General features: G+C 45.1%; 1 protein-coding gene across 1 annotated transcript in view; it reads left to right on the forward strand.

The window, feature by feature from the left end:
• The window catches only part of NCOA3 (nuclear receptor coactivator 3), a gene marked incomplete in the record, with an annotated part of 973610 nt that overhangs the window by 171994 nt on the left and 774233 nt on the right, over nt 1-27383 (forward strand). The window contains 1 exon segment of the mRNA XM_044089911.1: nt 26960-27060. Within this exon segment, the coding sequence (XP_043945846.1) occupies nt 26960-27060 (101 nt within the window).

Here is a 27383-nt window from a genome sequence, read left to right on the forward strand (position 1 = left end):
AATACAAATATACCCTTACTTGGACGACTGCCTCATACAAGCAGAGAACAAGGACATTCTACTACAGCATCTGACATTTGTGATAAGACTTTTAACATGCCTAGGGTACGCAGTCAACAAAAAAATCAAAACTAGTACCCTCTCAAGAGATAATATTCCTGGGTGCAAGCTTAAATACAACTGCCCAGATGGCTTATCTCACTGTAGACAAAGACAACTGCCTACCTATTTCAAGGGAATGGCAACAAAGGCCTAGTTATCTGCAAGAAAACTTCTGCAGGCTTTGGGATTCATGGCATCCTGTATTTTACTAATTCCATATGCAAGACTGCATATGAGGAAAATTCAATGGTACCTAAGAAGTGTTTGGACACAACATTGCCACAGTCTGGAAACAATGATAACTCTTAATTCCCTGCCTGCAACAGGAATTTTGATGGACAAAGGCTTGTCACCAAAACAAGGGACAGCCATTCTCACTACCCCCAGCCAGGCAGAGCCTAACGACGGATGGTTCAGATTATGCCTGAGGGGCACACATGGCAGGAAGAGGCATTCAGGGCACCTGGTCCTCAAACCAAAAGCATCTACATATCAATCAAAAAGAGATGCTAGCTGTTCATAATGCCCTGACAGCCTTCAAGGACCTACTTCATCTGGGACAACTACTGATAGACAGACACCACCACAGTCATGTGGTACATAAACAAGCAGGGGGGCACTCATTCTTATCCCCTGTGCAGACAAGCCATGGCTTTATGGGATGCAGCATTGACTTAACAAGTTCATCTACAGGCACAATTCCTGCCAGGAAAGGACAATACTCTGGCAGACGAATTAACCAGAAACCTCATGGATCCCCACGAGTGGCACCTGGATCCACAAATCTTCAGCATAACAAAGAAATGGGGACGCCCGGACATAGATCTATTTACCCCCCCTCAAAACAGTCAACTAAAAAGATTCTGCACAAGGACTTATCACAGACAAGCTTGGAAAAGTGGACGCCTTATCTTTCAACTAGACAAACCTATCAGTATATGCTTTTCCTCAACTGCCTCTCCTCCCCAAGGTACTCCTAAAGGTCAGTCAGGAGAAACCAAAAATGATTCTGATTGCCCCAGACTGGCCACACCAGTACTGGTATCCAATCTTAAGGAACTTGTCCCAATGCCCAGCCTGGACCTTACCTCAAATACCTCATCTACTGTCCCAGCAAAACAATCAGATTCTGCACAGCCAACTCAGGACCCTAAACCTGGCAGCATGGCGGATAATGTAGCCATACAAACCACACCTCTCAGTAAAGCTGTGATGGATGTCATTTTAGAAGCTAGAAGGTCTAGTACTAGAAAATCCTGTGCTGGGAAATGGTAGAGATTTTGCGCTTGGAACCAAGTTCAAGGAACTGATAGAGCTGTCCAAAATATTCCTCAGATTTTGCAATACTTAACTGAGATGCTGGACGAAGGCCTATCTTTTTCATCAATTAAAATCCATGCCTCTGCCATTTTGGCTCATTACAATACAGAGCCACCACTCTTTTCTCATCCTTTATTAAGGCAGTACCTCAGAGGAGCCAAATGCGTAAGGCCTCCAAGGAGAATGCCAATACTTGCATGGGACCTCAGTTATGTCTTGGAAAAACTCACCTTACCTCCTTTTGAGCCAGCTGCTACTGCGGATATAAAGTTCTTATCTTGGAAAACAGCTCTGCTGCTAGCAATAACTACTGCAAGACGAGTTTCAGAGCTACAGGCTCTCATGGCTGTGGAACCCTGTATAATTTTTTATCCAGACATGGTCTCTCTGAGAACAAACCCTACATTTATGCCTAAGGTGGTATCCAGTGTAGCCCTTAACCAAACAATTTATTTGCCAACTTTTTATCCAAATCCACAGAACAAGGGGGAGAAAATTCTGCATTCTTTGGACGTACACAGACAACTTAGATTCTGCTTGGACAAAACTAAAGTTTTCAGAAAGACAGAGCAATTACTAGTGGCATATGCCACAGCATCACAAGGAAAGGCTATCTCCAAGCAGACTCTTTCAAAGTGGCTAGGACACTGCATTCATTTCTGCTACTCACAGCATGGCAAAACAGTGCCTAAGGGCATTAGGCCACATTCAACCAGAGCTGCAGCCACTTCTGCAGCCTTTCTCAGGGGAGTACCAACCAAAGACGTCTTAGAGGCTGCTACTTGAGTTCAGTGCATACCTTTACAAAACATTACAAACTGCCTCTTTACTCTAAATCCAGGGCAGGCTTTGCCACTGCAGATGTTCATAGTGTTACACTGCTGCAGTCATTACACTTGGGTTATCCTGCCGTCAGGCGGTCCTGCAGTCGGCCAGAGTTCCAAAGTCTTGTTCCGGCGTTGGTTGCTGTCGCTTCTTCCCTGACGTCACTGCGCCAGGGGTATATAAGATGCATCTGACACCATTTTCTTCAGTCTTTCTTGCCGCGCGGTGCCTGAAGCAGAAACAGTTCGTAAGTGCCGGTCGGCTGACTCCTGAGATTTTCAAAGTCGAATTTCAGATTCGAAGTCTTCAACAAAGCTAAGTACCCCTTTGGGGAAACTTTTTTCTTGCCTCAGACCGATGTCAGAAAAAGTTAATAACTATTTCTTGTGGGAAGCAAATACCTCATAAGGACTTCCACTCTTACTGTATTCCATGCCTAGGCCCTGATCACGTTACTAGTCAGTTTTGTGCTAGATTTAACAAACGCACTATAAAAAGATGTTTTGATTTTGCTTTGCACTACTTTGGCCGAAGGTTCAATTATACTATGCCGTCGGATCAACCGACGACCGCAATACTGAAAAAAACAAAGACAAGGATAAAGACAGGCATCCGAGGTCCAAAACCAACAATGAAACCTTTTCTAGGCCAGTCGCTGGTTCACCTCTTCTCAGTGAGGCGCTTTCGCAGCCCCTGACACCCGCTACCTCAGAGCCACAGGCCACCTCAGACTCCCACGTGGAGACAACTAGGCCTCTGGAAACTCAAGGTATTGGGCCTACGGAAACTAATCCCTCAGATGGGTCCAGAACCTCTGAGCAGGCATTGGCTTCTGAGGGTGTTTTCAGACCTTCACAACTTCCCATTAAAACAACAGCCAAGACAAAAGTACCATTAAAGACAAAGAAACAAGTGCAGCATTCTCCTGGACAGTCCTCCATGCCTAAGAAACAGATGCTTAAAATGGCCGAAGACCTCATTACTCTAATCAGGGTTTCCCATCCCCCTCCTGAGGAAAGGCCAAAGCAGAATACAGACTGATTCCTCTGATCAGGTTTCCATTTCCTCTGATTCCTCCTCAGACCAGGGATACTCTCTACCCCCCTGTGAGGACTCTGATGCTGAAGAATCTATCCCTTCAGCCTCTCCTCCTGAGGATTATTCTTTTGGGGAAACTTTACATCCCATGAGGGAGCATTTCCATTGGGAGAGTCAGGATTACTCAGAATCCAAGAAAAGGCTCAGGGATTTCCTTTTATTGCCTCAGCAAAGGCCCCTGTCTATTCCGCCTGTGCTAGATTTGTGGGTGATGTGTTCTGTGAATCCAGCTTATCTCCTGATTCCTTGCTTCCTGCACCAGCCAAGCCAGATGGGTATTATAAAGTCCCTGACTCTCACAAGTTTCTTTATAAAAACCCTACTGCTGATCCAGAAACTATTTCCCAGGGTCCAAAAGGGGTTCAGGCTTCCATTGCAAAAAAATCAGTACCCTCTGACAGAGATTCCAGAGCTTTGGATAGATGGGGGAAGAAAGTATACACTTGTGCAACTTTGGTAGTAAGAGCTTTAAATTGCCAGTTTCACATGCTTAAGTACCAACAATATTTAATGGCTCAGTTAAAACAGAAAATGCTTGCAGGCTCAGAAGCTCCTGATTGTAAGAAATGCAGGATTTATTGCATGCAGTTGAACAGGTGTTAAAACATACTCTGCAATGTGGTTTTGATTCTTTAGAGACCTCTTGTAGAGCCGCAGTTACAGGTTCTGTGATTCGAAGACATGCTTGGTTAACAGAAGAGTTTACCTGATCATGTTAAGGCACAATTATTGGATGCTCCTTTACAGCATGATACCTTGTTTGATGTTAAGGCAGAAGAGGTGTTAAAGAAAATGGAGGATAAAGCTAAATCTATGCAAACAGTCAAGGATTTCTTACAGGTACAGCCACCTCGATTTAGCAGAAATTGGCCAACAAAGAATCGGTCCTTTATCAGTGTCAGACAGGCCACAGAGAGGCAGATACAGACACCCAAGAGGCAGATCTCAACCCCAAGGCTCAAACAGACAATGACAGTGGGGGCACCTCAACCCCAAAAGGAGGTGAGGATAAGTCTCAACCTTATAGGAAACAGTTAAAATGACTTTCCCCTTCGTACGCCAAACACTTCCCTTTTGGAAGCCCTCTTAGGGGAAAAACTAGCACTTTTTTCTCAAAACTGTCATTCACCCAAGACAAATGTGTTCTGAATTTTGTGTCTCAAGGTTACAGGTTCCACTTTCATACTTTACCAAGGCTAAAAGGAATGCCAGACCTGCCACAAAATCAATGGGCAGAGGCACAAAAACAAATTTCAGCCCTCATGGACATGAGAGCTATTCAAAATGTACCACAACAGGAACAAGGACAAGGATTTTACTCAAGACTCTTCCTGGTCCCCAGAAAGGACAAGGCCTGGAGGCCCATACTAGACCTTTCAATTCTAAATACTTACCTGGATATTGCGAAATTCATAATGTTGACATTACAACAGCTTCTACCCATGCTGGGCAAGAAGGCCTGGCTTGTTACTCTGGACCTCAGAGACATACCTGCATGTCCCCATCAGACAAAATTGCAGAAGATACCTCATATTCAAAGCTCGTACAATGCACTACCAATTCTCTGCACTGCCCTTTGGCTTATATACTGTGTTCAGGGTCTTCACAAAGTGCCTGACACCAGTAATTGCATTTTGCAGACAAAAAGGAATTCAAATATATCCATATCAAGCAGAGACAAAGGACATTCTTCTACAGCATCTGGCGTTTGTAAAAAAGTTGCTAATTTCTCTAGGGTACACAGTAAACGAAAAGTCAAAACTAGTGCCCTCACAACAGATTATATTCCTGGGTGCCAGCTTAAATACAACGGCCCAGATGGCTTACCTGATGCCAGACAAACAAGTTCACCTAACTCAATATTTTCAATTACTGGCAAAAAAGTCCCATCTCCCTGCAAGAAAAATTCTGCAGGCCCTGGGATTCATGGCATCCTGCATACTACTAATACCATATGCCAGACTGCATATGAGGAAATTACAATGGTGCCTAAAACGTGTTTGGACTCTACACTTTCACAGTTTAGAAGCAGTAATACCAATGATTCCCTGCCTACAACAGGAGTTTCGATGGTGGCCACAGGCATGTCACTTAAACAAGGGTCAGCCTTTTACCCTACCCACAGCCAGGCAGACTCTAACAACAGATGCTTCGGATTACGCCTGGGGAGCACACATGGCAGGAAAATGCATTCAGGGCAAGTGGACCACAGACCAGATGCATCTTCACATCAATCAAAAAGAGATGTCGGCTGTTCAGAATGCCCTAACAGCTTTCAAGGACCTTCTGCATCCAGAACAGTTGTTACTAAAGACAGACAACGCCACAGTAATGTAGTACATAAACAAGCAAGGGGGCACTCATTCTTATCCCCTATGCAGGCAAGCCATGACCTTGTGGAACACAGCTCTAACGTATCAAGTTCACCTGCAAGCACAATTCCTGCCAGGAAAGAAAAATACTCTGGCAGACGAGCTAAGCAGAAATATCATGGACCCTCACGAATGGAAATTGAATCCACAAATCTTCAGCATGGTAACGCAGAAATGGGGATGCCCAGACATAGATCTTTTTGCCTCCCCACTGAACTGCCAACTACAAAAATTCTGCACATGGACTTATCACAAACAAGCATGGAAAGTGGATGCTCCTAAAAGCCAGACAAGAAAAACCAAAGATGATCCTGATTGCTCCAGACTGGCCACGCTAGCACTGGTACCCTATTTTAAGGAACTTAGCTCAAGGCCCACCATGGATTTTGCCTCAAACTCCACACCTTCTGACTCGACAAAACAATCAGATCCTGCATGGTCAACTCAAAACCCTAAACCTGGCTGCATGGCAGATTCATTAGTCAAACAGGCAACACCTCTCTTTAAAGCTGTTATGGATGTCATTTTGGAGGCCCGGAGGCCTAGCGCCATGAAAGCTTACTCAGAAAAATGGAAGAGACTCTGCGCCTGGAACCCTGCTCAAAGCCTTGACCCTCTTGTTCCAAACATTCCTCAGATTTTACAATACTTAACTGAGATGCTGGACAGAGGCCTAGCCTTCTCATCAATTAAGATCCGCGCCTCTGCCATTTCAGCACATTACAACACGGATCCTCCTTTCTTCTCTCATCCCTTGCTAAAGCAGTACCTCAGAGGGGCTAAAAACATAAGACCGCCCCGGAGAGCACCAACACCAACTTGGGACCTCAATTTCGTTTTGGAAAAACTGACCCTGCCACCTTTTGAGCCAGCCAATACAGCCGATCTAAAATTTTTATCATGGAAAACAGCTCTGCTCCTGGCAGTAACTTCAGCACAAAGACTCTCAGAACTACAGGCATTAATGGCAGTGGAACCTTTCATAATTTTTCATCAGGACAGGGTTTCTTTAAGGACAAACCCTACCTTTATGCCAAAGGTGGTATCTAGTGTGGCTCTTAACCAAACCATCCATTTGCCAACGTTTTATCCAAACCCCCAGAATAAAGGGGAGAAACATCTGCGTTCTTTGGACCTACAAAGGCAGCTACGCTTCTACTTGGACAAAAAAAAGTTTTCAGGAAACTGAGCAACTGTTTGTAGCATATGTTGCAGGATCACAGGGGAAGGCTATCTCAAAGCAGACTATATCCAAATGGATTGGACACTGTATTCGTTACTGCTACACACAGCATGGAAAATCAGTCCCAAATAACATTAGGCCACATTCCACCAGGGCAACAGCCACTTCAACAGCCTTTCTCAGAGGAGTACCTACCAAGGAAATGTTGGAGGCTGCAACTTGGAGTTCAGTGCACACCTTTACCAAGCATTACCACCGGACTCTTTACTCTAAATCCAGAGCAGGATTTGCCACTGCAGTTCTGCAGGGCCTCATAGCCAATCCTAACTCTTTATAGACCAGCCACCCAAACTTAGCTTTGGGATTCTACTCCAGTGTAATGACTGCAGCAGTGTAACACGATGAACATATAGTACAGATGTCCTTCATGGATGCATCTGCAGTCATAACAAATGGGTTGTCCTGTCGTCAGGCAGCCCTTCGGTCGGCCGGATTCCAAAGTCTGGGTCCGCTTCGCTGATGCACTTCACCCGACGTCATCTCTGCTGGTCTTCAGGTATAAAGGCATCAGCCGACGCCATTTTCCTCAGTCTTTCTTGCCGCGTGGCGCCCGAAGCAGAAGCTGTTCGCAAGTGCCGGTCGGTCAGATCCAGAGATTACTAGAGAAGGCAAAATCTGTACAAACAGTTAAAGATTTCCTACAGGTTCAGCCCCCAAGGTTTAGCAGGAACTGGCCTGCCAAGAATTGGTCCTTTCCTGACTCCACAAGATCCCAAAGGGGCAGGAACAGACGCTCTAGGGGCAGAAATCAATCCAGAGGAGGTGCCTACAGAGGACGACAGTGGCAAGGCAATAACCGAGGCACAGACGCAGCCACTGCAACAGGACAATCACAGTGACTTGGCTCTGACTCCGCCTACCAGGGAGCAATTAGCAGCACCATTAGGCGGAAAGTTAGCCTTATTCTTGAAAAATTGGCACTATACTACAAAAGACAAGTGGATTTTGCAAACCATAGACCAAGGCTACCGGTTCCACTTCCACACTTTACCAGTAAAAAGAGGAATGCCAAACCTGCCCCCAAATCAAAAAATAGAAGCCCTGCACCAGACAGCAGAATTAATAAAGATGAGAGCTGTGGAAAGGGTACCAATAACAGAACAGGGCAAAGGATTCTACTCCAGACTCTTCCTAGTACCAAGAAAAGAAAAAAAAACTGGAGACCTATTCTCGACCTGTCCATCTTAAACACATACATCATTGTCCCAAAATTCAAAATGCTGACCCTACAGCAACTTCTTCTTAGATCTCAAGGAGGCATACCTGCACGTCCCCATTCGACCAAATTGCAGAAGATACCTCAGATTTCTTGCAGGATCAGAGCATTATCAATTCTCAGCATTGCCCTTTGGCTTATCCACTGCGCCCAGAGTATTCACAAAATGCCTGGCATCAGTAATCGCTCACTGCAGAGTACAGGGAATCCAAATTTATCCATACCTGGACGACTGCCTGTTACAAGCGGACAACAAAAGCAAGCTGACAACAGATTTACAAAGGGTCATTTACTTGCTACAAGCCCTGGGATACACAGTCAATTTTCAAAAGTCAAGACTGATACCATCCCAGACAAGAACTTTCTTGGGTGAATTGGACACAGTAAAACAGATGGCATTCCTCACTGCAGAAAACAAAAAGAACTTCCTCTTTACTTCTTGGCATTAACAAAGCAGAACAAACTAACAGCAAGAAAAGTTCTGCAGGCCTTGGGCTTCATGGCATCATGCATAATCTTGGTCCCACATGCCAGACTACATATGAGAAAGTTACAGTGGTACCTAAAGAATTTATGGTCTCAACACAGGCACAGCTTAGAAACAGAAATACCACTAATCCCATGCTTAAAACAGGAGCTCCTATGGTGGGCTTGGGCATGCCAGTCAAACCCAGGCTTACCCTTCCACAACTTTCGAGCAAACCAAACCATCACAACGGATGCCTCAGACCTAGGATGGGGCACACATGCTGGACAAATGCGTACAAGGACTGTGGACTCAGGACCAGCTGCACCTGCACATAAACCAAAAAGAAATGCTGGCAGTAAAACTGACAATCCTAAAATTCAGACCATTCCTCAAAGAAGGCCATTTGATGATAAGGACAGACAACACCACAGTCATGTGGTACATCAACAAACAGGGAGGCACTCACTCTTATCCACTATGCAGAATGACTTTGGACCTTTGGAAACTGGCGCTCAGCCACAACACTCAGTTACAGGCAATATTTGTACCGGAAAAGAGAACACCCTAGCAGACATTTTAAGCAGAACCACCTCGGATGCTCACGAATGGATGCTACACCCGACATCTTCAAGGCCATCACAAAGAAATGGGGAATGCCACAAATAGATTTATTCGCTTCCCACAAAATCACCAGCTCAAAAATTCTGCACAAGGACATTCCACCCACTTGCATGGAAGGTGGACTCTCTATCCTTCAGCTGGAAAGGCCTGACAGCATATGCATTCCCACCTCTTCCCTTGATGCACAAGGTACTACTGAAAATCAAAGAGGAACGTCCAAGGATAATTCTGATAGCTCCGAACTGGCCAAGACAACACTGGTACCCATTGCTGAGGAGCATGTCTCGGGAGAAAATGTGGTCAATACCCCTGATGCCTCTGATGTTAACTCAGAACTACAACATCATACATCCAAACCTAAACACCTTGCAACTGACTGCCTGGAACATCACATAGCAGTAACTAACCCAGACCTTTCACAAAGGGTTAAAGACATTATCCTTGAAGCCCGCAGACCTTCTACAAGAAGGAACTATGCAGGAAAATGGAAAAGGTTCGTCATTTGAAGTACTGAAAGAGGAAAAGATGTGTCGAACATAGATATTGCTAACATCCTGGAGTACTTGGCAGAGCTTCTACATACAGGACTGTCCTATTCCTCCATCAAGATATATGCATCAGCTATTTCAGCAGAATACAGCTTTGATCCTCCTGTCTTTTCACATCCTCTACTCAGGCAGTTTCTCAGAGGGATCAAGAATGTAAAACCTCCTAGGAAACCACCATTACCAGCATGGGACTTGAACTTTGTACTAGAAAAATTGACACTCCCTCCGTTTGAACCAGCAGCAACAGCAGATCTACAACACCTGTCATGGAAAACTGCTTTCCTACTGGCTATTACTTCAGCAAGGAGGGTTTCGGAACTACAGGCCTCAATGGCAGTGCAACCCTTCCTAATCTTCCACCAAGATAGGGTGTCCATGAGAACTAATCCTACATTTATGCCTAAGGTGGTATCCAGAGTGTCTTTAAACCAGGCAATCCACCTACCTACCTTCTTTCCCAATCCACAAAACACAGGTGAAAGAATAATGCATACCTTGGATGTACACAGACAGTTACGCTACTACCTGGACAGAACCAAAGGTAACAGAAAAACTGACCAGCTCTTTGTAGCCTATGCAACAGGAAGGGAAGGAAAAGCAATTTCCAAACAGACAATCTCCAAATGGATAGGAAATTGCATAAGATTCTGTTACTCCTACCATGGAAAACCAATTCCACAGAACATAAGACCTCATTCTACAAGGGCTACAGCCACTACCACAGCTTTCTTAAGAGGAGTGGCAACCAAGGACATTATTGAGGCGGCTACTTGGACCTCTGTGCATACATTTGCCAAGCATTATAATTTACCTCTATATTCTAGATCCCGAGCAGGGTTTGCCACTGCTGTACTGCAAGGGATCCTGGCTACACCATAATCATTATTCCTCCTCCTCTAGTTTGGCTATGGTATTCTACCCATTTGTTATGACTGCAGATGCATCCATGAAGGACATAGTACAGTTTTGTACCTACCATAAATGTAGATGTCCGAACTGGATAGCATCTGCAGTCAGGATTACCTCCCTCCTTCCCTCTGCGGTACTCCTAGGGTATTTACCCTACAAATAGCTAGCTGGGGGTCTCTTATGGTGTATTTGTTTGTATATATGTACATACATGTTTATTTTTTGTGTTTGCCTTCTACTATTTTGGAAACATTGGCTTTTATCCAAAGTTTAGCTTTCCAAGAGGGCAATTGGCATCTGGGGCAAGAAACACTGAGGAAAATGGCGTCGGCTGAAGCCTTTATACCCGAAGACCAGCAGAGATGACGTCGGGTGAAGTGCGACATCAGCCGAAGCCGGACCCAGACTTTGGAATCCGGCCGACCGAAGGGCTGCCTGACGACAGGACAACCCATTTGTTATGACTGCAGATGCTATCCAGTTCGGACATCTACATTTATGGTAGGTACAAAACTGTACTTTGTGTACACTTACCATAAATGTAGATGTCCGAGTGTTCACACTGCTGCATTCCAGGTTACCCTCCCTCCATTCCCTCTGAGCTAGCTGGACTCATCTGTACCTTTCTATCCTATACAACCTTTGTGGTGTATTTGCTTGTAACTGAAGGTATTGTTTTTATTTTATATGTATATTTTTTTATTAGCAATATGTATTGCCTACCTACTTGGCACCTGACATCTGGGGCAAGAAAAACTGAAGAAAATTGTGTCAGATGCATCTTGTATACCCCTGACGTCAGGGAAGAAGTGACAGCAACCGACGCCGGACCAAGACTTTGGAACTCTGGCCGACTGCGGGGACCGCATGACGGCAGGATATCCCAAGTGTAATGACTGCAGCAGTGTGAACACTCGAACATCTACATTTATGGTAGGTACATAACTGTACTTTCTGCAGGGCCTCATAGCCGCTCCTAATGCTGTCTAGCTCCCAGCCACCCAACCATAGCTTTAGGACTCAACCCAAGTGTAATGACTGCAACAGTGAAACACGAAGAACATAGTACAGTTTTGTACACTTACCATAAATGTAGATGTTCGAGTGTATTCACTGTTGCAGTCCAGGTTACCCGCCCGCCATCCCCCTTTTTTTTGCTGGAACTTATCTTTACTTCTCTAATCTATACAACCTAGGTGGTGTATTTGCTTATAGATGAAGGTAAAGCTTATTTTGGTGCATGTATGTTTTATTTACATAATTTTAGCCTACCTTTTTGGGGGCACCTGACATCTGGGGCAAGAAAAACTGAATAAAATGGCATCAGCTGCATCTTTTATACCCCTGACTAACTGACGTCAGGGAAGAGGCGATAGCAACCGACGCAGGACGCAAGACTTGGAATTCAGGCCGACTGAGGGCAACTTTCCAGCAGGATAACCCAAGTGTAATGACTGCAAAAGTGAATACACTCGAACATCTACATTTATGGTAAGTGTACACATCTGTACTATATGAGAGTTGGGTCTAGGTGCCCCCCGACCAGTGACTGTGGGGGAGACCATGGAGTCATTTGCCTAGGGATCTATTTCACCTAATTTTATTCCTTACAGTACTTGGCTGTTCACAGTGGGTTATTGTAAGAGTCCATAAAAGGTCATTGTTAAGCAATCGCTGCTGTTCTCCCCATGACATTTCCCTGTAGTCTGCTTATTCTGTACTTTTTTCACTTTGGTCCTGCACTTCAGGTCTCCACAAGACTACGGTTCCTTTCTGGTTAAGATATCAGTTTTGTGATGGAAAAGTTGTCTTTGACCCATTTTTAGCCCTTTATGTTGGACCTTAAATTTTTTATCCGAGATAACTCCAGTGACTATTGCATCTGCTTGGGAAATCTGTGAGCTGCTTGTCCTAATGTGCAGTGAGCCATTTGTGGTATACCATAAAGATGCAATGCAAGCCTTAAAGCTACCCTCACTTCTGTCTAAAGTGTTCTCAAAACGGGTCTATATTATAATCTCAAAGTCTGACTATCGAATACGATATTGTCGACACGAGAATAGTAAAAATGCACTACATCAAATGTTTAAATGGAAAATCTCTGTGGGGGAGATTTCTGTTTACTTCAATGTAGTGCATTCTCGGAGTTGGTATATTTAAGTAGGGGGGGGCATGTGGGGTGCAGGGGGGGTTGCCCCCCTGCCTACACACTATATAATTTTTTTTTTAATTTAGTATTTTTTTTTTGTTTTGATGGTTTAAGACTTCGATCACTAAAATTTGATCTTTAATGATTCGAAGATGTTCTTCGTATTTCACTGTTGCAGTCATTACATTTGGGTTATCCTACTGGCAGGTTGCCCTCAGTCGGCCTGAATTCCAAAGTCTTGGGTCCTGCATTGGTTGCTGTTGCCCCTTCCCTGATGTCAGGTAGTCAGGGGTATAAAAGATGCAGTCGGCGCCATTTTCTTCGGTCTTTCTTTTTGCGCGGTGCCCAAAGCAGAAGCAGTCTGCAAGTGCCGGTCGGCCGACTCCTGAGATTTTCATGTTCAAATTTCAGATCCGAAGTCTTCATTAAAAGCGAAGTACCCCGTTGGGGAAACTTTTTTTCTTGCTCCAGTCCGGCAGTATTTATTGTAAGCTTCAAAAGAAGAGGAGAGCATCTGCCTTTGTAGCGTATTTACATGTGTGTACAGGAAACAAAGTATTTAATGGAGGTGTTTTTCTTTAGCCACCCTCACTAGGCAGCCCATTTTCAAAGTAAACTGTGTTAGTGACCAGGTAGCTGCACACACTTGTTTTGCGAACAAATGAAAACACAGGACGTGACAGGTAAGGGTGCGTTCATCACAGCAGTAACCATCACCAAAACCTTGTAAAAGCTTCTTTGTCTCAGTACCGGTGAAGCAGCTGCATGGACCACCATCCATACTTTTCCCAGACTTTGCAAATTTGGTCTATAGCCCTGTTGTAGAACAGTCTTTACCGTTGTGTTTGCAGGCATGCTGTGACCACCACCTTCAGGTGTAGCTAGCCATTTTAACATTCTTTCCTTGAATTAGAATCGTTCAACAGTGATCCTTTTGACAACACTTTTCCCCCCTTTTACTCCCCCCTCCTCCTCGCATCTGGTTCATCAGCTCTCTCCTTGGCTGATTGTCCCATCTGTTACCCATCACCCGTGTGAGCACCATCTGGAAGCGGTTAGCATTCATTAAAGCCATTGGGGTGGTTTGAGTTTTTTTTTCCCTTTAGCTGTACTCCTGTGCGAGTGCCTGGCTAAGCAGCTAAAGGGATTATGTAGTAAATTCTCTGTACTTGTCTGTTGCTTTCACAAAGGATGTTGTTAGCAAGCAGTCCCACCCCTTCTTTGCTGAGACTTGGAAAGTGCTTTCTCCAATCTCCACCAGGGAATTCCCACTTCTCTGTTTGCTCCAGGAGCACTTGCCAATCTCCTTTCCCCTTGGGAGAGGTGAGTGGCCCATGCCCCTTCACTCTTCTCCTTTCCTGCCTGGCCACTAGCTGAACCCTGGTCTCCTGAGTTGCAGTTATTGCTCCATCTCTCTGCACCATGGAGCCATACTTGACATTCTCCAGATTATATGTTTGCTTTTTGGCAAAATGACAGTAAGTCTGCCTTTTTAAATGACTTGAGTCTACTTTTCCCTTTACCATGTTTATGGTTGTCCAATGCCCTCTTGAATGCATGTGTATATTACTTCATTATCACCTATTGTTGTAGTCCATTCCATGTGTCTGCAACAGTCTGTTTGAAATGGTATATTTTTAGAGGTGTAGGGCATAGTTTGTGCTTAAAATCTATTTCTGGGCCCTCTTCCAACCTATGGCCTTTGTTTTCAAAGTGACTTCTTTTCATCGCCATGACTTGCACACTGATGACACAACTCTCCTCATCTTAGGTGAGAGGATCTGTGGCTTCTTTAGCCTTTGGTAATATTACTTTCCTTCCATCCCAGTGAAATTCTGGCATCTTTCTTCTGGATTCCTTTCGGCAGTTTGATATGTTCTTTTCTTAAATATGATCTCCAGAACTGCCTGCTGTACTCAAGGTGTGATCTGTCATATCCCCCCTTCCCCCAGAATAAACTCATCTCTGCTTACGGTCCTTTTAGGGATACATCCCAGTATTCTGTTTTCTGCTGCCACTCCCCTCTCACTGTTTTCCTTGATGTCCTTCAAGAATGCAACTGCAGTCATAACATATGGGTTGTCCTTGTACTCAAGGTGTGATCTGTCAGATCCCCCCTTCCCCCAGAATAAACTCATCTCTGCTTACGGTCCTTTTAGGAATACATCCCAGTATTCTGTTTTCTGCTGCCACTCCCCTCTCACTGTTTTCCTTGATGTCCTTCAAGAATGCAACTGCAGTCATAACATATGGGTTGTCCTGCCTCAGGCAGCCCTCGGTCGGCCGAATTCCAAAGTCTGGGTCCGGCGTCGGCTGGTGTCGCCTCCACTCCGACGTCACCACGGCTGGAGTATAAAGGCATCGGCCGACGCCATCTTCTTCAGTCTTTCTTGCCGCGCGGTGCCCGATGCAGAAGCAGTTCGCAAGTGCCGGTCGGTCAGCTCCTGTGTTTTCAGTACCGAAGTCATCTAAAAGCTAAGTACCCCGTTGGGGAACATTTATTCTTGCCTCAGCCGATGTCGGAACAAATTGAGAAAGTTAATAATTGTTTGTCTTGTGGTAAACAAATACCTCATAAGGACTTCCATTCTCTCTGCCTTCCTTGCCTGGGCCCAGACCACGACGTCTCGGCCTGTGCTGCCTCTGCCTGCTTTAATAAGCGCACTCTCAGGCGCCGGGCAGAATTCGCCTAGGAATTCTTCGGTGAATCTTTTGCGTATATCATGCCTTCGGATCAACCGACTACCCAATCTGCTAAAAAACGCAAGGACCAGGACCGACATTCTCGTCCCGCGTCTACTACCGATGCTACTCCCAAACCCTCCGCTAGTGCTCCGGTTCCTTCGGAAGTGGTAAATCTACCGCTCCAGGCCGATGACACAGCGTTAACACTATCTTCGGTCTCGGAGATCTCTCCAGTGCCGGTTGTTGATTTTCCTCCGGAAACCGAAGTTCTGGATCTACCCGACACCATTTCTGTGGACAAGGTTACGCCTGCACGTGGGGCTTCTAGGCCTCCTGTATCCATGTCCATCAAGGCCTTTGCACGTGCTAAGGCCGCCAGTCAGGCCAAGGCCCATCCTAAACCTACTGCCCAGGCCCCTTCTTCTGATAAGCAAATCATGTCTCTGGCTGCTGATCTTATTTCTCTTATCAGGGGGTCTCAGCCTCATCCGGAGAGGGCTTCTCAGACACCTGCAGAGAAAAGGCCCAGAACTGAGCAGGCGGATGACCTCTCTTCGGATGAAGCTTCTGGGGATTCTGAACATTCGGATACCCATGAAGAATCCTTCCAGGCCTACGAGGACTCTGATGCTGAGGAATCAATTCCCTCTGCCTCCCCTCCAGAGGATTTCTCTTTTGGTGAAGTCCTGCATTCCATGAGGGAACATTTTCAATGGCAGGGTCAGGAATTCTCTGACTCTAGAAAAAGGCTTTGTACCTTTCTCAAGCTTCCTCAGCACAGGCCTTTAGCTATTCCACCTGATGTCCTTCAAGGTAGCATCTGCAGTCATAACAAATGGGTTGTCCTGTCGTCAGGCAGCCCTTCGGTCGGATTCCAAAGTCTGGGTCCGGCTTCGGCTGATGTCGCACTTCACCCGACGTCATCTCTGCTGGTCTTCGGGTATAAAGGCATCAGCCGACGCCATTTTCCCCAGTCTTTCTTGCCGCGTGGCGCCCGAAGCAGAAGCTGTTCGCAAGTGCCGGTCGGTCAGATCCAGAGATTACTACTACCGAATACTACTCAAGACTTCTAAAAGCTAAGTACCCGTTGGGGACTCTTTCTTGCCTCAGCCGATGTCAGAAAAAGTCAATAACTGTTTAACTTGTGGGAAACAAATACCTCATAAAGATTTCCACTCTTACTGTCTGCCTTGCTTAGGCCCAGACCACGACGTAGCAGCCTGTTTGGCCTTTGCTTCCTTCAACCGACGAACGCTTAGGCGTCGGTCGGAGTTTGCTGAACAGTTTTTCGGCTCAGATTTTGCGTACATTATGCCGCCGGATCCTCCGACTACCCAAATTGTTAAAACGCAAAGAAAAAGACCGACACTCGCGGTCCGCGGTTTCGGCCGAAACCACGGTTAAGCAAGCCGCGAGTGTCTCTGTTTCAGCCGAAACCGAGAAAACTGGTCAATCTTCAGCCGAATCCATGACTACTACTGAGGCTCCTGCTACCTTAGTTGAATCGGCCTCAGAAGTTTTGCCTACTACTGTGGTTCCTAGTGATTTATCAGACACCATCCCTTTGGATGTCTCTACCCCAGCACGTGGTGCTGCTAGGCCTCCTGCAGCCATGTCTATTAAGGCCTTTGCCAGGGCTAAAGCAGCCAAAACTGTTAAATCAGTGCCTGTTAAGCCCCCCTCACACAGGCCCACTTCTAGTTCACAAATGCTTACTCTGGCAGAGGATTTAATATCCTTAATTAGGGGATCCCAATCTCACCCAGACAGGGCCTCTCAGCCACCAGAAAAGAGATCTAGAGCAGAGCCCCCCGAGCCAGTGTCCTCTGATGATTCTGCGGATGACTCCGACATTACAGACCAGCCAGAGGCTCCTTTGCCTACATATGAAGATTCTGATGCTGAAGAATCCATTCCATCTGCCTCTCCGCCAGAGGAATTTTCCTTTGGGGAAACCTTACATGCCATGAGAGAACAATTCCAATGGCAGGGACAAGATTTCTCAGATTCAAGAAAAAGGCTTAGGACATTTCTGCACTTACCACAACATAGGCCCTTAGCTATACCTCCAGTACTGCCTGTTGTGGATGATGCATTTAATGATGTTTGCACTGCTCCTGATACTTTACCTCCAGCCTCTGCCAAACCAGATAGATTTTACAGGGTGCCAGACACTCATCACCACCTATACAAGGCCCCACTTGCAGATCCTGAGACTATATCCCAGGGGCCTAAGGCAGTAGCCTCGACCTCAGCAAAAAACCCTACTCCTTCTGAAAGGGAATCCAGGTCCTTAGGGAGATGGGGGAAAAAAGTTTACACCTCTGCTACTCTCTCAGCTAGAGCTTTAAACTGTCAGTTTCATATGATCCAATACCAAGAGTTTATGCTTGATCAGTTAACTAAGAAGCTGTCCTCTGATGACTCCTTAGATAAGAAATATGTTTTAGAAATGGTGAATAACATCCAACAGGTTAGTAACCATTCTTTAAAATGTGGCTATGATGCACTGGAGGCTTCATTTAGATCAGCCATGACTGGCACAGTGATAAGAAGGCATGCATGGTTGAAAGAACAGGTCTTGCCGGATCATGTTAAAGCAAAGCTGTTAGATGCTCCTATGGATAAGGCCAGTCTATTTGGTACACCTGCTCAGCAAGTAATGAAGAAAATGGAAGAAAAGGCAAAATCTGTACAAACAGTTAAGGATTTCTTACAGGTTCAGCCCCCAAGGTTTAGCAGGAACTGGCCTGCCAAAAATTGGTCCTTTCCAGACTCCTCAAAATCTCAGAGGCAGGAATAGACGCTCTAGAGGCAGAAATCAATCCAGAGGAGGTGCCTACAGAGGACGACAGTGGCAAGGCAATAACCGAAGCACAGACACAACCACTGCCACTACAACAGGACAATCACAGTGACTTGGCTCTGACACCTGCTACCAGGGAGCAAATAGCAGCACCTTTAGGCGGAAAGTTAGCCTTATTTTCGAAAAACTGGCACTGTATCACAAAAGACAAGTGGATTTTGCAAACCATAGACCAAGGCTACAGGTTCCACTTCCACACCTTACCAGTAAAAAGAGGAATGCCAAACCTACCTCCAAATCAAAAAACAGAAGCTCTAAAGCAGATAGCAGAATTAACAAAGATGAGAGCTGTGGAAAGAGTACCAATAACAGAACAGGGCAAAGGATTCTACTCCAGACTCTTCCTAGTACCAAGAAAAGAGAAAAGTTGGAGACCTATTTTCGACCTGTCCGTCTTAAACACATACATCATTGTCCCAAAATTCAAAATGCTGACCCTACAGCAACTTCTTCCCATGCTGGGCAAGGAGTGTTGGCTGGTAACTCTAGATCTCAAGGAGGCATACCTGCACGTCCCCATACGACCAAATTGCAGAAGATACCTCAGATTTCTTGCAGGATCAGAGCATTATCAATTCTCAGCATTGCCTTTTGGCTTATCTACTGCTCCAAGAGTATTCACAAAATGCCTGGCATCAGTAATCGCTCACTGCAGGCTACAGGGAATACAAATTTATCCATACCTGGACGACTGCCTGTTACAAGTGGACAACAAAAGCAAGCTGACAACAGATCTACAAAGAGTCATTTGCTTACTACAAGCACTGGGATACACAGTCAGTTTACAAAAGTCAAGACTGATACCATCCCAAACAAGAACATTCTTGGGTGCGGATTTGGACACAGTAAAACAAATGGCATTCCTAACTGCAGAAAAACAAAAACAACTCCCTCTTTACTTCTTGGCATTAACAAAGCAGAACAAACTAACAGCAAGAAAAGTACTGCAGGCCTTGGGCTTCATGGCATCATGCATAATCTTGGTCCCACATGCCAGACTGCATATGAGAAAGCTACAGTGGTACCTAAAGAATTTATGGTTTCAACACAGGCACAGCTTAGAAACCGAAATCCCACTAATCCCATGCCTGAAACAGGAGTTCCTATGGTGGGCTCAAGCATGCCAGTCAAACCCAGGCTTACCCTTCCACAACTTTCAAGCAAGCCAAACCATCACAACGGACGCCTCAGACATAGGCTGGGGGGCGCACATGTTGGACAAATGCATACAAGGATTGTGGACTCAAGACCAGCTGCACCTGCACATAAAGCAAAAAGAAATGCTGGCAGTAAAACTAGCAATACAGAAATTCAGACCATTCCTCAGAGAAGGCCATTTAATGATAAGGACAGACAACACCACAGTCATGTGGTAAATCAACAAACAAGGAGGCACTCATTCATACCCCCTATGCAGAATGACTCTGGACCTTTGGAATATGGCTCTGAGCTACAACATCCAGTTACAGGCAATGTTTGTGCCGGGAAAAGAAAACACCCTAGCAGACATGTTAAGCAGAACCACCTCGGATGCTCACGAATGGATGCTACACCCGGACATCTTCAAGGCCATCACAAAGAAATGGGGAATGCCACAAATAGACCTATTCGCATCCCCACTCAATCACCAGCTCAAAAAATTCTGCACAAGGACATGCCACCCACTTGCATGGAAGGTGGACTCTCTATCCTTCAGTTGGAAAGGCCTGACAGCATATGCATTTCCACCTCTTCCTTTGATGCACAAGGTACTGCTGAAAATCAAAGAGGAATGTCCCAGGATAATCCTGATAGCTCCGAATTGGCCAAGACAACACTGGTACCCATTGCTGAGGAGCATGTCTCGGGGGAGAATGTGGTCAATACCCCTGATGCCTTTGATGTTAACTCAGAACAACTACAACATCATGCACCCAAACCTAAAAACATTGCAACTGACTGCCTGGAACATCACATAGCAGCAACTAACCCAGACCTATCCCAAAGAGTTAAAGACATTATCCTTGAAGCCCGCAGACCTTCAACAAGAAGGAACTATGCAGGAAAATGGAAAAGGTTTGTAATTTGGAGTACTGAAAGAGGAAAAGATGTGTCGAACATAGATATTGCTAACATCCTGGAGTACTTGGCAGAGCTTCTACATACAGGCCTGTCTTATTCCTCCAACAAGATACATGCATCAGCTATTTCAGCTGAATACAGCTTCGATCCACCTGTCTTTTCGCATCCTCTACTCAGGCAGTTCCTCAGAGGGATCAAGAATGTAAAACCTCCTAGGAAACCACCATTACCAGCATGGGACTTGAACTTTGTGCTAGAAAAATTGACACTCCCTCCATTTGAACCAGCAGCAACAGCAGATCTTCAACACCTATCATGGAAAACTGCTTTCCTACTGGCAATTACTTCAGCAAGGAGGGTTTGAACTACAGGCCTTAATGGCAGTACAACCCTTCCTAATCTTCCATCAAGACAGGGTCTCCATGAGAACTAATCCTACATTTATGCCTAAGGTGGTATCCAGAGTGTCTTTAAACCAGGCAATCCACCTACCCACCTTCTTTCCCAATCCACAGAACAGGGGGGAAAGACTGCTGCATACCTTGGATGTACATAGACAGTTACGCTACTACCTGGACAGAACCAAAGGTAACAGAAAACTGACCAGCTTTTAGTAGCCTATGCAACAGGAAGGGAAGGAAAAGCAATTTCCAAACAGACAATCTCCAAATGGATAGGAAATTGCATAAGATTCTGTTACTCCTACCATGGAAAACCAATTCCACAGAACATAAGACCTCATTCTACAAGGGCTACAGCCACTACCACAGCTTTCTTACGAGGAGTGGCAACCAAGGACATTATTGAGGCGGCTACTTGGACCTCCGTGCATACATTTGCCAAGCATTATAATTTACCTCTATACTCTAGATCCCGAGCAGGGTTTGCCACTGCTGTACTGCAAGGGATCCTAACTACACCATAATTTTTCTTCATCCACCCCTAGTTGGCTATGGTATTCTACCCATTTGTTATGACTGCAGATGCTACCTTGAAGGACATAGTACAGTTTTGTACCTACCATAAATGTAGATGTCCGAACAGGATAGCATCTGCAGTCAGGATTACACACCCTCCTTCCCCTCTGTGGTACTCCTAGGGTATTTACCCTCCTATTAGCTAGCTGGGGGGAGTCTCTTAAGGTGTATTTGTTTGTATATATGTACATACATGCTTATTTTTTGTGTTTGCCTTCTACCTTTTTGGAAACATTGGCATTTATCCAAAATTTAGCTTTCCAAGAGGGCAACTGGCATCTGGGGCAAGAAACACTGAGGAAAATGGCGTCGGCTGATGCCTTTATACCCGAAGACCAGCAGAGATTACGTCGGGTGAAGTGCGACATCAGCCGAAGCCGGACCGAGACTTTGGAATCCGGCCGACCGAAGGGCTGCCTGACGACAGGACAACCCATTTGTTATGACTGCAGATGCTATCCTGTTCGGACATCTACATTTATGGTAGGTACAAAACTGTACTTTATGGATGTTTTGGATGATGTTTTCTCTGACTCCACTGCTAACCCTGATTCTCTTCCTCTGGCTCCTGTCAAGCCGGACAGATATTATAGGGTCCCTGACACACACAAGCACCTTTTTAAGGCCCACTCTGTGGATCTAGAAATTATTTCACAGGGCCCCAAGGGAGTGGCTACCTCCTCTGCCAAAAACCCACTGCCAGCAGACAGGGAAGCAAGGTCCTTGGAGAGATGGGGTAAAAAAGTATATACTTCTACTACCCTGGCCATGAGGTCACTAAATTGCCTTTTTCACATGTTTCAGTACCAGGATTTTCTCCTGGATTATTTACAGAAAAAGTTAGCCTCTCCTGAGCCTATCGATAAAAAGGCATTGCAGGATCACATACATAACACTCAGCAGGTTAATAATCATTTTCTTCAGTGTGGTTATGATGCACTGGAAGCTTCATGTAGGGCAGCTATGACTGGGGCTGTGATACGTAGCCATGCTTGGTTAAAGGATCAGTCTTTGCCTGACCATGTTAAAGTAAAGTTACTTGATGCACCTTTGGAAAAACAGAAGCTTTTTGGTGCTAATGCACAAGATGTATTGAAATCCATAGAGGAAAAAGCAAAGTCAGTACAGACAGTCAAGGATTTCCTTCAAGTTCAGCCACCTAGATTCAGCAGAAACTGGCCCTCAAAGAATTGGTCCTTCCCCGGCTCAGACAAGTTTCAAAGGGGAAAAAGCAGACGTGCCCAAGGTAGAGGGCAATACCAAGGTTCTTACAGGGGATGCCAATGGCAACCTCCAAATCAAAGAAGTGGTACAGACAGTTCAGCTGCACCACAAGGACAATCACAATGACTTGACTTTCATTCCGTCTACAAAGGCTCAAAGAGAAGCACCCTTGGGCGGAAAATTATCCTTATTCTCACAAAACTGGCATATTTTAACCAAGGACAACTGGATTCTGGATTTGATAGACAAAGGCTACAGATTCCACTTCCACACATTACCAATAAGACAAGGCATGCCAAACCTGCCACATCAAAGGGCAGAGGCACTCTCTCAACTTTCCAAGCTATTAAATATAAAAGCAATCGAAAGGGTTCCTCCTCAGGAGCAAGGCCAGGGATTTTATTCAAGGCTGTTCCTTGTTCCAAGAAAAGAAAACAAATGGAGACCCATACTGGACTTGTCATTTCTAAACACTTTTCTCATAGTGCCAAAGTTCAAAATGCTGACGTTGCAGCAACTCCTTCCCATGCTGGGCAAGGGGTCTTGGCTGGTCACTCTGGACCTCAAGGAGGCATACCTGCATGTCCCTATCAGACAAAGCTGCAGAAGATACCTCAGATTTCTTGCAGGGACAGAGCATTATCAATTCTCAGCATTGCCGTTTGGCTTATCTACTGCGCCCAGTGTGTTCACGAAATGCCTGACATCAGTAGTGGCACACTGCAGACTACAAGGGATTCAAATATACCCTTACTTAGACGACTGCCTCATACAAGCAGACAACAAACAAACCTTAAAAGAAAATTTGGACTATGTCATGCATCTACTGCAGGCCTTGGGATACACGGTCAACATTCAGAAGTCAAAACTACTACCATCCCAACAGATTACATTCTTAGGAGCCAAGCTGGACACAGAAAACCAAATGGCATACCTCACAGAGGAAAAACAGCAGCATTTACCAGAGTACTTCAAAGGCCTAGCAAGACTCTCCCAGCTGACTGCAAGGAAAATCCTACAGGCCCTGGGATTCATGGCCTCTTGCATCCTTCTGATGCCTTTGGCAAGACTTCATATGAGAAAGCTGCAATGGTATTTAAAAAACTTATGGTCGCAACACAGCCAAAGCCTAGAGGACATAATCCCACTTATTCCATGTCTGCAAAAAGAATTCTTATGGTGGGCTCAAGCCAGTCATCAAAACATAGGCATGTCTTTCAACAGACCTCAAGCAGGCCAAATGATTACAACAGACGCCTCAGACCATGGTTGGGGGGCGCACATGGAGAACAGATGCATTCAAGGGCAATGGACCCCAAAGGAAAGGCATCTGCACATAAACCAAAAGGAAATGTTGGCAGTGATACATGCAATCGAGACTTTCGAAAAATCACTACAGCAAGGGCATTTACTGATAAGGACAGACAACACCACTGTCATGTGGTACATAAACAAGCAGGGAGGCACTCATTCTTATCCCCTCTGCAGACTAACAATGCTTCTCTGGGAAAAGTCCCTGAGCCTGAAGATACATTTACAATCCCAGTTTGTACCAGGCAAGGACAATGTACTGGCGGACAACCTGAGCAGAAATTTCATGGATCCTCACGAATGGATGCTGCATCCTCACATTTTCACTCAACTGACAAAGACATGGGGAAGACCGGATGTAGGTCTTTTCGCTTCCCACTTAAATAATCACCTGAAAAAGTTCTGCACAAGGACTCACCATCCTCTAGCCTGGAAGACGGATGCTCTCTCCTTCAGCTGGAATTCTCTAAAGATTTATGCATTCCCTCCTCTGCCTCTGCTGACCAAGGTGATACTGAAGATCAAAGCAGAACAACCAACAGGTATTTTGATAGCTCCAGACTGGCCAAGGCAGCACTGGTACCCATTGCTATTGACCATAACTCGGGCCAAACCATGGCCTCTGACTCTATGGCCTCTGCTCCTAACACAACACAATTACAGGACTGTACATCAAGACCTGAAATCATTACATCTAACAACCTGGAGGCTAACATGATTTCACCTACTACCTCTCTATCAAAATCGGTTCAAGAAATCCTGCTGGAACCACGCAGGCCTTCCACAAGAAAAACATATTCAGCCAAGTGGAAGCGATTCAGCATCTGGAATGCCAACAGGGGTCAGGACACAGCATTACCGAGTATACCTCAGATTTTGGAATACTTGGCAGAGCTACTTCATACTGGGCTTTCATACTCTTCAATAAAGATTCATGCCTTAGCAATCTCAGCAAAATACAACTGTGACCCTCCAGTGTTTTCTCATCCATTGCCAAGACAGTTTCTAAGAGGAATAAAGAATATTAAACCTCCCAGAAAACAGCCAGTACCTGCATGGGACCTCAATTATGTGTTGGAAAAACTAACTCTTCCTCCATTTGAGCCAGCAGCAAGTTCATAAATGCAATTTCTTTCATGGAAGACTGCCTTCTTATTGGCAGTCACATCTGCAAGAAGAGTTTCGGAGATACAGGCACTCATGGCAGTGCCCCCCTTCCTCATTTTTCATCAAGACAGAGTTTCTCTAAGAACCAATCCTTCATTCATGCCCAAGGTTATTTCCAGGGTGTCTCTAAATCAAGCTATTCACCTGCCTGCATTCTTCCCCAATCCTCAAAATAGGGGGGAAAAGCTACTGCATACTTTGGACATACACAGACAACTACGTTACTACTTGGACAGAACTAAGGCCACCAGAAAGTCTGACCAACTGTTTGTAGCCTATGCTGCTGGAGTACAAGGAAAAGCAATCTCCAAACAAACAATTTAAAAATGGATTGGACATTGCATCAGATTCTGCTATTCTTTCCATGGAAAAGGTGTGCCAGCCAATATTAGGCCACATTCCACAAGAGCTATGGCCACTTCCACAGCTTTCCTGAGAGGAGTGGCAAAAAAGGACATTTTACAGGCTGCTACATGGAGCTCCGTGCATACATTTACCAAGCACTACAACCTGCCCTTATATTCCAGATCCCGAGCAGGCTTTGCTTCGGCAGTCCTGCAGGGGATTTTAGCTACACCATCCTTATCTTAGTTCCGTCCACCCCCAGCTTGGCTATGGTATTCAACCCATATGTTATGACTGCAGTTGCATTCTTGAAGGACATAGTACAGTTTTGTACCTACCATAAATGTAGATGTCCGATAGATATGCAACTGCAGTCGGATTTTCCCTCCCTCCTACCCCTCTGTATCCTTCTTTTTGGGTCCCTACCCCTTTTCCCATTAGCTGGGGGAATTCCTATGGTGTATCTGTATTACTGTTGTGCATGTTTGGAATTATTTTTATCCATTTACCAAATTTAGCCTTCCTAGGAGGGCACCTGGCATCTGGGGCAAGAAACACTGAAGAAGATGGCGTCGGCCGATGCCTTTATACTCCAGCCGTGGTGACGTCGGAGTGGAGGCGACACCAGCCGATGCCGGACCCAGACTTTGGAATTCGGCCAACCGAGGGCTGCCTGAGGCAGGACAACCCATATGTTATGACTGCAGTTGCATATCTATCGGACATCTACATTTATGGTAGGTACAAAACTGTACTTTACTTTGCAGAAGGATGAAATACACAACAGTGCACCTACTGAAGTCGTACCTAGCCAACTGAAAAGAGTTTTATGTGGGGGTTGTAACAAAGAATCACCTGGAACCAGTAACATTCTGTGTTCTTATAGTACTGCAGTAGCTGTCTGGAACCAGCAATTGCCTTTCTTCCTGTAAAAGAAAAGAACATTTCTGAAGCCAGCAGCTTCCTCTGTTCCTTTAATACTGCAATATCTGTCTGATATTACAATACTTGTCTAGCACCAGTTACTACCTCTTTTCCTGTAGTACTCCAGTACCTGACTGGAACAGGTAGATGCCTCTTTTCTAGAAGTACTTCACTATTTGTTTGCAACAGTAATGTAGGAAATCCTGAGGACAATCATAGTGGCAGTGAGTGAAACCTCAACCCTGTGCAGTAGAAGTATGTGGACTCCTGTTGGTTTTTTAATGTTATTTTAATGCGCCATGTGCAACAATAATGGGTGGAGTCCTGTAGGTCTCTGCAGCAGTAACCTATGGAGTCTTGTAGGTCTGTGTAGTAGTAATGTGTGAAGTGGTATCTTGTTCTGTCTGTGCTTTGTAAACAGGTCATGGCTAAAAGGGTTCACAAGAGCCATTCCTCTGACAAATGTTCATAAAATCAATAATTGAATAAAGCGAATGATTGATTGCCTTTGTGTGATTTTTTTTCAGGTAAGACGACTTCAAGTGATGATGATGTTCAGAAGGCTGATGTCTCTTCTACAGGTCATGGAGTTATTGACAAGGATTCATTGGGGCCTCTTTTATTGCAGGCAAGTGTGAAACGTTTTGAATTTGGAGTCCCAGAGTGATGAGAAGAACTCTCTCTCTCTTGAATATTAGTGTGTTTTTAGGGACAGACCATTGCCTATTGACCTAAGTAATCACTGTCTCTCCTATATAATCAAGCTCAAAGTAGACTACTCCCACCAACCCACCTATAAAACAATAAGAAGCAACAAGAACTTTAATCATACCAAGTTTCTAAATGAATTTAATGTATGCAATTGGTCATCCCTAAAACACTTCCCACTAGATGAAGCGGTCGATTACTTTAACATCAAATACCTTGCTATCCCTGACTCTCGTGTCTCCC

The sequence above is a fragment of the Protopterus annectens genome, chromosome 12.part0 (assembly GCF_019279795.1).
Source record: "Protopterus annectens isolate FY-2018-M chromosome 12.part0, PAN1.0, whole genome shotgun sequence".
NCBI lineage: Eukaryota > Metazoa > Chordata > Ceratodontiformes > Protopteridae > Protopterus > Protopterus annectens.